At 51.4% G+C, this 15,685-nt stretch overlaps 1 protein-coding gene across 2 annotated transcripts in view; it reads right to left on the reverse strand.

The window, feature by feature from the left end:
• SCML4 (Scm polycomb group protein like 4) overlaps positions 1-15,685 on the reverse strand; it is a 54,528-nt gene that overhangs the window by 3,328 nt on the left and 35,515 nt on the right. Inside the window, exon 5 of one of the 2 annotated variants that reach the window (XM_030886862.2) lies at positions 4,934-5,229. In XM_030886862.2, coding sequence (XP_030742722.1) covers positions 4,934-5,229 — 296 coding nt within the window. Of the gene's footprint in view, positions 1-4,933; positions 5,234-15,685 lie in introns of both variants that reach the window. The other variant, XM_004696237.2, reaches the window with a different exon arrangement.

Below are 15,685 nucleotides of genomic sequence, written 5' to 3' on the forward strand. Positions count from 1 at the left end.
TTCTGAATCCTAATCCTAACTGTTTGCACCTAATTGCCGTTGGGAAGTCTGGAGCCTCTCCTGTTAAAGGCAGAGGTCAGGAAACTGTAGTCATCCGAAACATCATGTTGATTATGCTGGGCTGAGAGGGAAGAGCTGTTATATTTCTGAAGAGCGGCGAAAACCAGGGAATCCTGTCCCTGTGAACACACCCCCACCAGAGTGTCAGGAAAATGTTCACCTGAGAGGGAAAGCTGAGCGGTTTGGGTGGCTATCTGGCTTGTGTGGTTTTTAAAACCTTTCGATTAGCACCATAGGGGAAAGCCCCAGCCCAAAGGGTGTGGGGGCTCAAATATGAACAAGAGGCCTTAGGAAGCTGACAGTCTGGTCTCTGTTAGGGGTCAGGATGGAGGTACGGAGTTTAAAACGCCGGCGGGGGAGAGCCGAGGAACTGTTTCTGAAAGGGAGGTGTGGCTGAGCCTGCCCTAGTGCACCCAGGTCTTTATTCCACAGCTTTTTTAATGTGCCGGGAAGGCCGTCCCAACTCTCCGTGGCCCATGGGGCACGGTAACCTCCAACCCTTGGGCTGCGTTCTTGGCTGTAAACTTTTTAAAAAATTACTATTCATCACTTTATTGGGGGGCTTTTACAAATCTTGTAACAATCCATCCTTGGAATGTATGAAGCCCACTCGTCTGCATGTTGCTTGGCTGTCATCTTTAAAGAAGCAGAGCGCCAGGTCTTCCGCCTCCAGAGCAGCCGGAGAGTGCCAGCTGCCAACCTTTTCCCTCCCTCGGAGCGCTGAACCACGGCGCCACCAGGCCTCCGGCCTTGGGTAAGAAGCCAAACCACGCCCAGGGCCAGAGCCCGAGCGTCCCGATGCCTCCGAGACCACACGTCATTACAGGAGCACTCAGCCTCAGCTTCCTCCTCCTGAGCGGCCGTGGGTTTGAGCTTAACCCTGTGGTTCCACCTGGTTCTCCTTTCTTTTGTCACAGCGTCTCCCTCCAGACTCCCCGCGGGTCTCTTTGCTCCGAATTCAAGCCGCATTTCCCAGCGCTCCTTGCAGCTCGGGGCCACGTGACTAAGCTCTAGCCAATCAGATGTAAGCAGAAGTGGCGCCCTCTTCAGGCTATGGCTGCATTGCCCTCTCTGCTGAGAATGTGGCTGACGGGTAGCTAAGGTTCCATCCAGAGCCCTGGTTAAAAGAGCTCTTTGGGGTTAACGGACGTACAGAGGACGAATAATGGCGTTTTTCTTCATCAGTTTCACAAGACTCAACGAAGATCTCCCACTGCCCCACCCTGCGGTCCCAGAAGGCAGAGCGGCATTGTGCGTTGAAAGACCTCACAGCTCCATAATTCTGCCAATGAGAAGCAAATCTGATTTTCAGAGTATTAGGCAGGAGTCTCCAATATTCCTAAATTATATAAGGAGACAACTAGTTTCCAGGAGGTGCTTGAGAGGAAGGCGGCAGACCTTGGGGACCTCCATATCTCTGGCCTCATCCAAGACCCCGAAAGGCAGAAACTGGGAGCTCAGGAGGCTCTCCCGGGACAAGCTGGACCGAGGGGCTGTTTCAGAGCTGGGTTCTGCGCTCAAGACTGGACCTACCCCGATAGCCACGGAGTCATTCCAGGAGAACCAAGGCTGGAGGAGATGGAAATGAAGCGCAGCTGGAAAGGGAGCACATCTCAGCGCTCAGATGGAAGGGGACCCTGAGGCACTGTGGGGAGGGGAACCAGAGGCTCCTTTGAGACCCTTTGAAGGGTCTGGGTTCCACTAACCCAGGATCTCCAGAGGGACAGAGATGGAGCAGGCCATTCTTGAGCAAGTGACAGATACGCTCTGCAGCCAAACATTGCCTCGTGCCACTTACATTGTGGCATGGGCTTCAGATGCAGTCTGAACTTTTCATCACCTGGATGATCTGGGGGACCACGGGGCTCAGTGGTAGAATCCTGGCCTCCCATGGGGGTGACTTTGGTTAAATTCCCAGCCAAGGCACGTCATGCACAGCCGTCAGTTGAGGCCTATGAATTGCTGTGATGCTGAGCAGGCTTCTACAGAGCATCCCAATGAAGGTAGCCAGGAAGAAAGGCCTGGTGACCCCTCCAAACATCATCAGTCAATGAAACCTATGAATTATAAGGCCTCAAGATACATGCGGCCACCATGAGCCATGGGCCAACTCAACGGCAGGTGATCTTGAATGAGGGGATAAATAACTCCTTTCTGCAAAGTGGCAATATTCTCAGGGTGGTGTGATTATTTGCTGTAAAGCCAATGCTGACTCATGGTGACCCCATGCATGGGGGGGTTGAACTGCTGCCACAGGGTTTTCAAGGCCACACTGGGTCACCAGGCTTGTCTCTCCAGGTGGGCACACACCTCTAACTTTCAGTGCTTAGCTGTCTGAATCACCCCAGGAAGCCACAGTCTCAGGAACATGAGCCAATTTCAATCAGATTGCTGTCCAGGTAGATGAAAATTGGGTTGAGTAGAAGGGGTTGGATGAAAGAGACATTAGAAAGCAGCTTGAGTGGTAAGGCACCAGGATGAGGGTTGTGACAATCAGGTGGCCACACGAAGGCACTCGGCACATGAATGTTTATTAAATACCCACTGCACGTCAGATGTTACGCTAACTCTAAGGATAAACCTGTAAGGTAACTACTGATCCTCAATTGCTCAAAGATGCTGGCTTGGACCAGGCCTTCTCTTAGAGATCAGATGGAATAATCTTACTCCCTTTTAAAAAATGGGCCTTTGCCCATCCAAATCTTCTGCGTAGACATGACAATGTCTGCATGACGGTTTTTAGAAGTGGTCTGTGGGCACCTCTGCATTTAGGCAAGAGCTGCCATGGCCAGGGGAATCTGTGGCCTGCCCCTCAGAGTATCCTTCCTCTCAAGCCAGGTGAGAATACATAGGGCAAGGATCATCTAGAGGGATGTGAGGAATGTATGGAGCTTCACGGATCCTAAAGCAGCTCCTTTGTGCAGCTTGTTGGGGCCACTGGTGCGGGACACTGAACTCTGAGCAGAAACATGGCTTGTCAAGGATGATACAGCCAGCTAGCTGAGATGCTACAGTGGAGTAAGTTGGAGACTCCCTGACTCCTTGGTCTGGGGTCTCTTTTCTTCAGATGCAGAGATGGTGGGCTGTGATCTGTTGGGGACTGTGTTCAAGTGGCCTGAGACCACTCCAACTATTTGTGTGGAACATTTCTTTAGCTCTTTCTATGTAATGGGCCTTGTGCCAAATCCAGTCCATCTGCATTGTTCCCAGGTTATTTGCCAGCCTGCCCACTCACTAAAAATACGCAGGCACTTTTGGCAGTTGTGCTCGGAAAGGCTCACGTGCAGAGGATGAACTATTCGAGTCACCTGACGGGCATGTTCCCGCTGAGGTTGCATCAGGCTGATTCTACATTGGCTACTAAAGTGTTCACACATAGCTAAGAGGACATGACTGTGACTCATGAGAACCAATTATACGTGTGCATTCCCTCAGTTAGTCCTTCCAACAATCCTGTGCCGCAGATGCTAGAACTTTTGAAATTTTTCCGCTCTTGCAGGTGAAGAAACTGAGGCACGAAGAAGTGAAGACTTCCCAAAGATCACACAGCCAGGAAGTGGGAGATCTGGGATTCCAGCCCAGGCAGTCTGGCTCCACAACCCGTACCATCATCCACTATGCTGACAGACTGAAGCTTAACACGGATTTTTAAAAACCATAAATCTGAACGCACTCCAAACGATCTCTGTAGTGACAGCACTTTTGTACATTGCATTCCAACAGGCTTTCTTTAGGGGGGAGGGCTGGCGGGTGTGGCGTGCATTTTGCTTAACTTGGATCGTACATGGCTCTCTTGGTGGCACAGTGGTGACAGCGCTCAGATGCCAAGTGCAAGGGTGGCTGGAACCCACCAGCTACCCCGTGGGGGATAGACGTGGCAGCTTGCTTCCATAAAAATCTGCAGCCTGAAGGGGCAATGATGAAACTGGGACACACTTCATGATGTGGGTGGATTTGCAGGATGCTGGAGGGAGTGTAAAGGTCCCTGGGGGTCTGGTGGTTACACGTTGGGCTGCGATCTGCAAAGTCAGCAGTTTGAACCCCCGAACGCTCTGAGAATGGCAGGGGCATTCGGCTCCCGTAAACAGTTACCTGGGCAGTTCTCCCTGTCCTGTAGGGTTGCTATGTGTCAGCATTGACTCAATAGCAGTGATGTATTGTTGTTTTGTTGGTTGGTTTTAGGTAGGAGCAGGCAGTGTTTCATTCTGTTGTACACAGGGTCCCCAAAAGACAGGACAATGCTTCATCCTGTTGTACATCCGGTCGCTTTGAGTCAGAAGCGATTCAACTGCACCTAGCAGCAGCAGCCACGCATGTGGATCCTGCGTATGGCATCTACTATGCAAGAGAAAACTCCTTACCCCAATCCAGACACTTCCCCGCCTCCCTTGCAGTCAAGTACAAGAAAATGAGCAGCCCTTGCCAACCAACCTTGAGCAGGGGTGGTGGGCGCACCTCCTACACGGCACTCCTTCCCTTTATGCCCACCGCAGGCACAGGGCTTGGGGCCAGGGGAGGGGCGGGGCAACACAATGCAAGGAACAGGGCTCCCTCCACAGAGATGCCCCCACCAAGGAGAGACACCCACCTTCAATCCTTAAACCCCAACGCACACTTCCGTGGTATTTGAGCCAATGTCCATTGGGATCCATGGATTCCTACAGCCTAAGCCTAGTGCACTACTCCATTATGTTTACGGCTCAGAGGCTGAAGGTGAGAGCCTTGGACAACAACAAAGCCCCGTGAAGGAGCCCGTGGGAGCCTCCCCTCCCCACCCACCCCCACCTCCACCCCGCGCGCGCGTTCAGTCTCCACCCGCCGTGAGCAGGGCCCAGGGCCCAGGCACAGGAAGCCAACTCATGCGTTACAGTACCACATCTGCTTCCTTCCAGAGCCGCCCCGTCTCTCTTGGGGCTGGACGCTGGGGGCCTCAGCCCCGACGCCGAGGGGCCTGCAGCGGTCAGGAGGCTTGTGCAGACACCACTGCAGGTGGTGGCGGGGCCTCCCCTCATGCGGCTCTCTCCAGAGTTCTGTCTCTTGAAGGACATCGAGGAAGAGGGGGGCTGCCAGGAGCCCCTGTGGTTAAAGGCGGCGGCGGCGGCATTGGGGTCCACACTGCAGCGGTTCATGCCGACAGGGTTCTGCAGGCGCTCCTCCCTGGGCGTCGTTCTTGCTAAGCAGGAAGGCAGTGCAGAGAGGCAGAGATCAGAGAGCAGTTCAAGTGGCCGCTGGGGGCTTAATCGTCCCAAACCTTCCCCTGGTGGCACAGTGGCCCCTTTCGGTGTGGGGTGTGGAGATGAGGAGAAAGGCACCCAACACCGTCACTCCCTAAAGCACCCCCCAGGTAAGACGCTTCTCTCTGGGCCAGTGAGCCACACCTGTGACCAAATGGCTTTCTCTTCATTTTCCGCTCAGGACAAAGTCCAATGTATGTTCGGAATGATGGGGAAACCAAGGGGAAGGAAACAGCCTACTCTTCCCACTGCTCAGCCTCACCGACCCCCAAACCAGCTCATGCCCATCTGGTCCCACCAGTCATCATTTGTATACCAGACACATTCAAAACAGGTCCGACATTCCCGAAGAAAATGTAACGGGGTGACCGAAAAAACCCCCACAAAAACCCAGTCACTTGTCCAAGGTTGGCACTAGGGAAATGTATTTGGGGCCGCAAGATTCCGATGTCTTCTCATTTCTCCAAGCGCTAAGAAATAAACGTGGCCGTCAAACCCCGCTGACTCAAGGTGAGCCCCTGTATAAGAGAGTCCAGCTGGGCTCCAGGGAGTTTTCAACAGCTGCCTTTTGGGAAGTAGATCGCCTGGCCTTTCTTCCGAGGGGCCTCTGGGTAGAACCCCGCCCCAGGGTTTGGTCAGCAGCCCAGTGTGTTCACTGCTTGCACTTAGCTTTATTTGGGGGAAGGGGGCAGTAGATGACCTCACCACTGGGGGCGCACAAGGCTCTTACCCTTGCCTGCAAACTGAAGTCAGGGCACAAGTCCAGCCCTCTGCAGGCGATTGTGAAGACACCTCCCAGGGTTTTGCGCAGTAAAGTCTGGCAAGCCCGACTTTGGCGCCGGGGCACAGGTGGCACCTTCAGGGTGGGACCGCTCTACACCGCACGGTCCCTGGCCAACGCAGGGCTGCAAGATGCTTCCAAGAACCTCTGCTAGGCCTGTCCTACCAGCTCTGCCCGCTGTGTTAGAAAAGATCGGCAGGCAGAGGCTAAGAAGGGCGGGCTCAGAAGCTCTGGGCTAGGCTGCCTGCTGAACGAAACGATGGAGAGGGAAAGCAAGCGCAGCACCTTAAGCCAGGGTAGCGGTCAGGCTGCCCTCACGGGGCCTTTGTGTTTGATGGGACAGTTCTCACATTCGGGGACAACGGGCACTTTGGTACATGTGACTAAGCTACACGCAGGGTCTAGCATGGTGGTCAGCATAGGGTTGTACATAAATATTTCCTGAGTAAACCCCTGAGCCGGGGCGGCCCGGAGACTGCCCTTGCAGAGTATGCATTAAAATTCACAGTCCAAAGGACTCAGTCTGGGTTTGTGATCCACAGCGACAACATGGAAGGAAACTTGTACTCTTGGTATGAAAAGGTGTGGTAGCTCCACGTGAACCACGCCCCTGGAATGCTGGGAGTCTACGTGGAGAGTAGCCGTAGTCTGCCCACCTGCACTGTCGGTGAAGAACACACAGATGATAAAGGCGCATTCTCTTATGATAACGTGGAAACGGGGAACTCAAGAGACCGTGGGTCTTACTGGTTTAAAAATTGCTGACAACCACGGGTGGGACCAAAGGCAATAAAAGCCAGCCTCCGGGCTCTGATCCAAATGAATTAATCAGGAAATAAAACCGACTTCGGAGACCATCAAACAATGGCTTTCCACCCAGCCAAGGATGAGCCAGTGACTCCGCAGTCAACCCAGGTGCGAGGCCATCTGGGCCAATCACCATGCCACCCGGAAACGGCTCTGCGGGGCTCAGGACCGGAGGAACGTGAGCAACGTGAGCAAGTGCGCAGGCGCCGCTGGCTTTCTTACTGGACCGTATGGATCTGTTCCGTTCTGATTGAAACAGTATTTTCCTCCCCTTTATAAATCATAGCTGGGGGTCAAAGTGACTCATAATGACGTTATCATGTAACCACAAGAGGAAACCAAAGGACGTTCACATGCACCTAGCACGGCATTTCCCCAAACGAACCCACCCTGGGGCTCCCGGTGACTTCAGGGTGCACGTGCGTGAAGGTGGTTTGTGTTTGAAAGCATATGCAAGCGCTATCCCCAGCACATGGACTCAGGATTTTGCCGATACTGTATTGTTACTGGAATTAGGTTCTTGTTTTACCAAGAGAAAGATTTACTTTGGAAAGACAGAAGCATCTCAAGAGAATTTTGCTTAAAAACTCCCAGGAGGATGAAAACCTTACCAGCCAACACAACTGGCCTAAGTATTTCTTGCTCCCTTTATGCACATCAAACGTTCTGAAAGGTTCCCATAGGTGGAAATCCTTGGAAATTTCCATCTGGGTAGCAAGGGGTTCTGGGAAATGTAGTCCCATGATGTCATGAGCTTAGCACAAGCTGTCCAAATCTCCACCTTCCCTCCCTTGCCCAGTCTCAGTGTCGGTGCTTAGGATGAGTGTAAAGTTGGAAGAAATGAATCCACTTAAAGAAAACCATGAGTAAGCAGTTGTATAGGTCTTATGCATATATCACAAAAACTGTGAATGTGTATTTGGACAGCACTAGGCTAGCCCCCACCTCTTGTCAGGCAGGGTGGTATCGAAAGAGAAAACCTCTTAATTCAAATCTTTACAATTGCCCTCACAGGTCACCATATCGAATACCCCACTTCCCATGAGTTCTAGCTTACATCTAACCCCCATTTCTTCTTCTTTTAGTTTTTTTCTGGGAGGTAAAAAAAAACAACATACCCCCGATTTAAATATATTTAGACTCCTTTATTAAGTCTTAAGCAGGACCAAGACAAAGACAAGGACCAATCACCATTATAGGCATCAACAAGAGGTCATCCTGAGGACCAAAGGATTCATGGGTGTGTGGCTAATTATAGAATGAACTCATCACAAACTCTTGATTGGTGGCAGATCAATTCCTCATCGCAGGAATTCCTTATCACAGACGGGACTATGGAAGCAGGCAAGGGGTCATGATGGGCCTAGACACGACTGAAGAGTACAGGGTTGGTGCTGGGACTCTCAGACCACACAGTCTAGTACCCCAATTTTCACTCGGGGCATGCTCGGGCAGGTCCCCAAAAGGTGAGATTTCCCAGTCTTTGCCTAACCCTGGGAGTCATAACCTTTTTATATTGCCATTTAATGGTCAGGAAGAACTCAAATAGATGGAGAATTATGTCAAGACTGAAAATGGAGCCAAAGCTCTCACTGTAAACTATGACTTTCAACAAACCAAGTGCTCAGAACTTAATATCCAATATAGTTTTTTTAAATGACTGGATAAATACATTATGTTACCCTCAATGTCTCTGGGTGGAGCAAACAATCAACATGCTCAGCTGTTAACAGAAACAAGCTGGAGATTCAAGTTGACCCAGAGATAACTCAGCAGAAAGGCTTGGTGATTTCTTTCTGAAAAGTCAGCCATTGTAAATCCAATAGTGTACAGATCAGCTCTGACGTTCAGGAGCTGCCGTGAGTTGGGATTGGCTTGACAGTGGTGACTATACTTTTCAAAACCCTGAAGACCACTAATATAAAAGAAGATGAATGATCTGTCTTCAGAACTCCTCGTAACTTAAGAATTTAGTTGAACTGCGTGGCACATGGATTGTTGTTAACCTAAATCCACTGCTTCAAGTTGACTTAAAAAAGAAAAGAAGGAGTAAATCTGTCATTAAAGAACCACGCTTTTCCAGGGACTTGTGACTGCTGCTGAGTGAACACCAGAGGGGGCCAGCAGACCTGAGATGGATGGCTCAGCTTCCTGGCTCTGGGAAGTACCCACTCCTGCAGCAACTCACAGGGCTGACAAGTTCACAGTCATTTCCTCCTGAATCCTCCAACAGTCCTGTCTGCTCTGAAATAAGCCACCTCCTCAGCCCGCACCTCTCATTAGACAAGGAAAGCCAACCCAGCCTCTATGCGAGGCATTTAATTGCCGTGGAGAATGCCAACGAAGCAATTCGGAAAGAAGCCTTTTATTCTGCCGCTTCTCTAACCCCCTGCCTCCATCCGAGGGACTAATGAAGCTGCTTGTAAATCATTAAATCTTTCCTCCAGAAAAAAGAATCCGCTTTTTGAACACCCATGATAGCATGCTCCAACAGAGGCAAATGTGCAGGCTGCTCACAGAAGCCTGCCACGGTGGCAGGACTTGGCCTCTTGGGAACTTTGGGGAGAACCTGCTGTTCCTTTTTCTCCATTGCTAATCTGCTGGTGGACGGCAGTTCCCCTCGACCACTGTACACAAAGCCTGCCTATTAGTGAGGCCAATGAACACTGCAAGAGTTCCTACCCATTCAGCCTCAAGGGAGGCCTGCTTGCTTGTGAATCTGAACCGTGTCTATGAGCCCCTGTTTGGGGAATGAAGCCCAGACCCGACCCAGCCCTCCTGGGAACATCCTGTGCTCTTGACTTTCAGGTCCCCTGGTACAGCCTAGGAGCCCTGGGGGTGTAGTGATAATGTACTGGGCTGCTAACTGCAAGGTCAGCAATCTGAGACCACCACTGCCCCGTGGGAGGAAGATGGGATTTTCTACTCCTGTAAACAGTTAGTCTTGGAAAACCCCAGGGGCCGTTCTACCCTGCCCTCTAGACTCACTGTGAGTTGGCATTGAGCCGATAGCAGTGAGTTTGGTGTGGGTTTGGTACAACCTATTCCTGCTGCACAGTTCCTGACAAGCCTGCTTGTGACATTCTTTGGACATATTGTCAGGAGAGAACAGTCCCTGGAGGACCTCATGCTCAGTAAAGTGGAAAGACAGTGAAAAAGAGGAAGGCTGTCAAGGAGAGAGATCGACACCGTGGTTGCAACAACGAGCTCATAGGAACAGTGGTAAGGACGGCCCGGGAGTGGACAGTGCTCCATTCTGATGCGCACGGGTCACTATGGGTCGGAAACAACTCAATGACAGACACTAAGAACAACATCCCTGCGTCAGTCCTGCAGAGGCAAGCCTGAACACCTGGCATGCAGGGCGCTGGGGGGGGGGGAGGCAGCAGAAAGTGAACAAGGGGCAAGGAGAGGGCAATCAAGAGCCAGACAGAGAAAATTCGGCAGCGGGAAAGCAGCACAGCAGGCAGAGGGTGCCAGCTAAGTCTTAAGCTCCAGCCCCTGCTGCCTCTGTCTCAGGACACAAAGACCCGTGCTTGCGGTCCAGCGAGTTTGCGCTGTTTATTTTTATTAAAGCAAGACCACTGACACTTCACTTGGATTTTGGAACAGAATAACGTGCTGAAAGCACTACCATCCCCATCTGCCAAGTTCGTTTCACGTCATCCCTAGTCGTGTCACCTAAGACCGCCAAACCCCACCCAACTCACTGCCATCAACCCCACAGGACAGGGCAGATCGGCCGTGTGAGTTTCCAAGACGGTCACGCTTAAGGGAGTAGAAACCCCACCGTCCTCTGGAGGAGTGGCTGGTGGTTTCACACTGCTGACCTTGTAGTCACCACCCTACCAGAACGTGTGCACTACCCTTAGTCATGTCACAGTAGCCCCAAATCTCAGAGCCTCAGACATTACGTCCTCTCTCTCTCTCTCTCTCTCTCTCACACACACACACACACACCCTTCTAGTCCCCACCAATGTCCCCTCACTAGTCCTAACTCCCCAGTTAGTGGAGCAGCTGCTCCAGGTGAATCTTTTCTACAATCATTGCACACACACACACACACACACACACACACACGTGCTTTCTCCAGAGCGATTCTCTGATGCTTAGAGGGTCTGCACTGCCCAGCAGGGCACCCAGCCCTCCCCAAATTGGCAACAACAACAACCAACAATCCAGCCACTGGACCTGTGCCCAGGTACCAACCTCTCAGCTCAGTTGCTGGAGGAGATGAAAGCACGACACGTCCCAGACCCCTGCGCCCAGCTCTTGCGTTGCTGTTTGTTGGGGTGCCATCGGGTAGATTTCAGTTCACAACCATCCCCTGTGACAGAGTAGAACTGCCCCGGGGGGGTGGGGGGGGTGGGAGGGGTTCTAGGCTGTGCTTTTTTTTTTTTCCTTTCCTGATGTTTGACCAGATGTCATTCCACCACCTACCCACCCACCCAAGAACACAACCAGGAGCAGAAAGAGGAAGAGGGGCAGGCGGGAGAGGCCCCAGGAAATGACAGAGGTACCCAGCTGAGTTAGACAGTTCTGCCTCTCTGCTCTGAGCTGGGAGCACAGCTGCATCGTTGCATCTTACCTGGGCCGGCTGTGTCTCTGCCACCAGGCAGCCCTCGCACACGCTCCTCGGAAGTGGACGCCAGTTCCCAGCACGTGCTCGGTGCTCTGGGGATTAGAGAGGCTCTTCTGCCTCGGACATCTAAGCGACACACACCTCTGGGACTCGAAACCAAATTTCCTCCTGGCCCTTCAGCACAGTCTCACCCGGAGCCTCTTGTGGTGGCTTGCAGACTTCTCTTTCCCCGGGCTCGGTCCCGCCCCTTGTCCCCTTGGCCCCCTGTTCTCCTCAGATAAGCTCATCGTGTTTTCCCTCAGGACCCTCTGTGGTCTCATGTCCCAGCCGTCCTGGTTCAAAGGGCACCAGGCCACACCACCTATGAAGTTCAGCATTTCATTCACCTCAATTAAATTTTCCATTAACTTGCTCTCTGGCCAGTATAGATTTTCTCTTTATGCCTGTCATTAAACAGGGCTGACCACTCAGCCCTTAGAATCAACCTTGTGACTCCAGGCTGGTCCATTTAAGTCCATTTATATTTTTTTATCCCTTAATGAGATGTGCAGAAATGAGCCATAATTTTAATGCCTGACACCCACATTTCCTCAGCCCTCCTGGATACTGCTGGTTTGCCCAAGACTTGATACTTCATACGACTGATTTCCTTCCTGGGAAATTTTGACTGAAGACAATTCGGACCCAAACGTGCTGTGTGGAATAACATGTGCCTTTCCAGTCTCAGGAAGGAGGAGAGAAGGTTCCATAGCCCCCATCCGCCTGGGCTCAAAGCTCTGCCCAGCCTCTGTCTCCCCAAGTCCCAAATGAACACACAGGGGTGGGGGAAGGTGAAGGTAAGGGGCACCTCTGACAGCCATGGTGCTATTCCGTCAACAACTCTGCACTTCGTGGTCTTCAGGGAAATAAGAAACCATCCTTAATCGAGAGTCTCTGCACTTGTTTCCAGGCCTAAAGGGCTATCTCAGCTTCGAGAAACGCTCATGGGGCTTTCTGGGCATTACAAGCTTGCCCCAGTTTATGTTGCAAACATGTTCCGGAGAACGCATATGGAAAAAAATCAGTGGTATCCTCTTAGAAAAATGGCTTTCTTTCAAGAGCATGTGGGACACCCATGCAGCATCCTTTAGAAAGTGGATAACAGCAAGCCACCATTGCAGTTATCTGTTTTTAGGAGGTCGTCTCACATGCGGGTCTTCTTAGCGCTCAGAAAAGAATCGAGGCTGGCAGAGGGGCTCACCCTGAAGTGCCCCTCATCAGTGGTAAAGTGCAACAACATTCCCGTAGATCAGCAGTTCTCAACCTGGGGGTCGCAACCCCTTTTGGGGTCAACAACCCTTTCACAGGGGTCACCCAATTCATGACAGTGGCAAAATTACAGTAGCAACGAAAATAATGTTATGGTTGGGGGTCACCACAACATGAGGAACTGGATGAAAGGGTCGTGTCATTAGGAAGGTAACTGTTTGTTGGAGTAGAAAGCCCAGTCTTTCTCCCACGGAGCTGCTGGTGGTTCGAACTGCCAATCATGTGCATTGCAGCCCAACGCAAAGCCACTACACCACCAGGGCTCCTTTCTGTAGAGATGCTAGAGTGGGATACAAAGACACGAAGGAAGACGTGCTGCTCTGGACACCCTCACGCTGGCCGTCTCACACAGGCCCCGTGACAGGGTACTGCAGAGCCCGGTGTCGTGGACTCCCTGAACAAAGCAAGCCGTCTGGTCCTCAAGTGGAGCATGACAGAGGGTCATTTGGAGGGAGAACAAAAGAACAGTGGAAAGCTCCAGTCTTAAGGATGCTGCCAGAAGTTTCTGATGGAAAAATTAAAGAAGATCCCCCCTTTAGGAGCCCTGGTGGTGCTGTCAGGTAAGCGTGGGACTGTTCACCTCAAGGTCAACAGTTCAAACTCACCAGCCACATCAAGCGAAACAGATGAGACTGCCTGCTGTCATTATGATTTACCACCTCAGCAACCCTTTATAAATAGGGTCACGATGCGTTGGATTCGTTTGTTGGCAGTGGGCTTGCTATTTTTCATTTTGGATTCCTCTTTGGAAATACACCGCCTCTTGGAAAGCTAGCGATCTTCTTCTGCGTAGCCATTCTCTGTAGAACCACTAAGGCCAACACACTTGCTGTTCAACCAGCAAACAGTTCTGATTTCTAAATCCTGGGTGTAGTATTCAACCACAGTCAGACACCATGAGGTGACTCTTACTCCAGTGGTTGTCTGGTACCTGTCTCAAAGACCACCAGCTCAGGGGGCAGGGAATCCACCAAGATTCAAGAATAAATGCCTCTCAGCCATGTATCGAAGAAGCTCATCAACAAAAAGTGAACACGCTGTTCTCATCATGCTAAACCTTCAAAGGGCAGGAAACCAGCACTAAATTAGATCATGCAAAATAGTTTACTTATCACATCTGTGGTTTCCAAAAAAGATCCCCTAGTCTGGGTGAGCAGACAACAGCCTTTAACGTGGTAAATATTTACTGAGTATATGTTATGTTTCCGGCCCCATTGAGGGCTGCTTAGTCCTGCCCCCAACTCTGTATAGCAGGGGACTAGGTCTGCGCCCAGACTCCTGAAATCCATGAAATGTCATTGTGGGTGTGTGGCCCTGCAGAGAATGTTCAGAGGGGGAAACAGATGGACTTGGGAGAAACCTGGAGAGCCTCAAAGACCCTGCCATAGGTGGTTGCCAATCCACCCCTTGAAGATGTCTTTCTCTCTTTCACTGCCCCCCTGGGGCTGCGAACCTCCCTCCTCTTTCTCCCCTGGATTTGCACACATGCCACCTATCCAGGACCTGTCTCCCCTCTCTGCTCCACTCCAGGGACACCGCCACAGAATGCTGGGCACGGACCAGTCTCAGAGACAGCTTACGGGCAGACTCCTTTTCCTGAAACCCGAAATAAATTGCCCTCTATGCGCAGGATCCTACCTGCCCACACTCAGTCACTCAAAATGTGGGTTCCTGGACCGGCAGCAGCACCTGAGAGCTTGTTCCCTCTCTGCCACCCAATAGATGCCAACTCCTAGTGACTCTATCTAGGGTGCCCAAGGCTCTCTATGGGAGCAGAAGGCCTCGCCTTTATTAGAAATACAATAGCTCAGGCTCCAACTCAGAACTATTGGACTAGAATCCACATGTCAGCAAGACCCACCCCTCAGGTGGTTTGTTTGCACATTGAAGTCTGAAAAACATCAGGCTAAATAAAGACTATTTATCCTTTAGACTTGAAAGAAAGAATGAAAGAAACTCTCGAAGGTAAAATCTTTTTTCAGGATCATCTCATGACTCCCAACTGAACCACAAATAGATGTAAAATTGATCTTTCTGCCTCCGTGCTTCTGAAGTATTCAGGCAGCTGGGTTGGCCCTAAGGCTGGTCTTCCCTGGACACAGACACCAGCTCATTTGGAGGGGGTGTATGGTCCAGAGGTCTAAGGAAAAGCCTTGGGAGAAGTCCCCTCTTTGCTCCGAGGGAAGAGAACGTGCTTCTAAGGGAAGTCACTTTGCCCTGGGGCCCTCACCTGCACCTCTGGGAGGTTGCTTGCTGCTGCCCCGCGGTGTTCTCTGCCACCTCCCATGTGTGACCAGCCAGGAAGGGACCAGAGAGGACATTCTGTTCCTCCTTCTACAGGTTTTCAGCGTTCCCTTTCATGGCTGTAATGAGTAGACACCAACCGGAAAGATGAGAAGACTTTTCTAAGCTCGTAGACAAGCTTATTCACTAAGAGAACTGGTTAGTGGGTTTTGAGTTCTCTCAGTACTACAGTTGTGTTAGTCTCCTTAGGATGCCATCAAAGAAAAGGTCCAATCACAGCGGTGGCTTCTGAGGGGCTCGGCTGGGCCACTTACTTACATTCAAGGCAGAGAGGGCAGCTCAGAAGGTGGCTTTTCGGGGCAGGAATCCCAAAGGTGTTCTCAAAGGGCATAAGACAATCATGGTGGCTTCGTACAAAAATGTTTTAAGAAAATGGGAAAAATTTGCCAAGGCATAACGTTTTTCATCCTGACAATTCCCCTGCTGATTCTTGGAGGGGAGCAAGGGCTGCCCTGAGAGCATTCCCTTTGGAACCGCATCCCATTGACCCCACAGCCCTGCTTCCGACCCACGCAGGCCCTGAGAGCATTCCCTTTGGAACCGCACCCCATTGACCCCACAGCCCTGCTTCCGACCCACGCAGGCCCTGAGAGCATTCCCTTTGGAAC

Source organism: Echinops telfairi, unplaced genomic scaffold (assembly GCF_000313985.2).
Source record: "Echinops telfairi isolate 266 unplaced genomic scaffold, ASM31398v2 ScPeMD7_3533;HRSCAF=4204_0, whole genome shotgun sequence".
Lineage (NCBI taxonomy): Eukaryota > Metazoa > Chordata > Mammalia > Afrosoricida > Tenrecidae > Echinops > Echinops telfairi.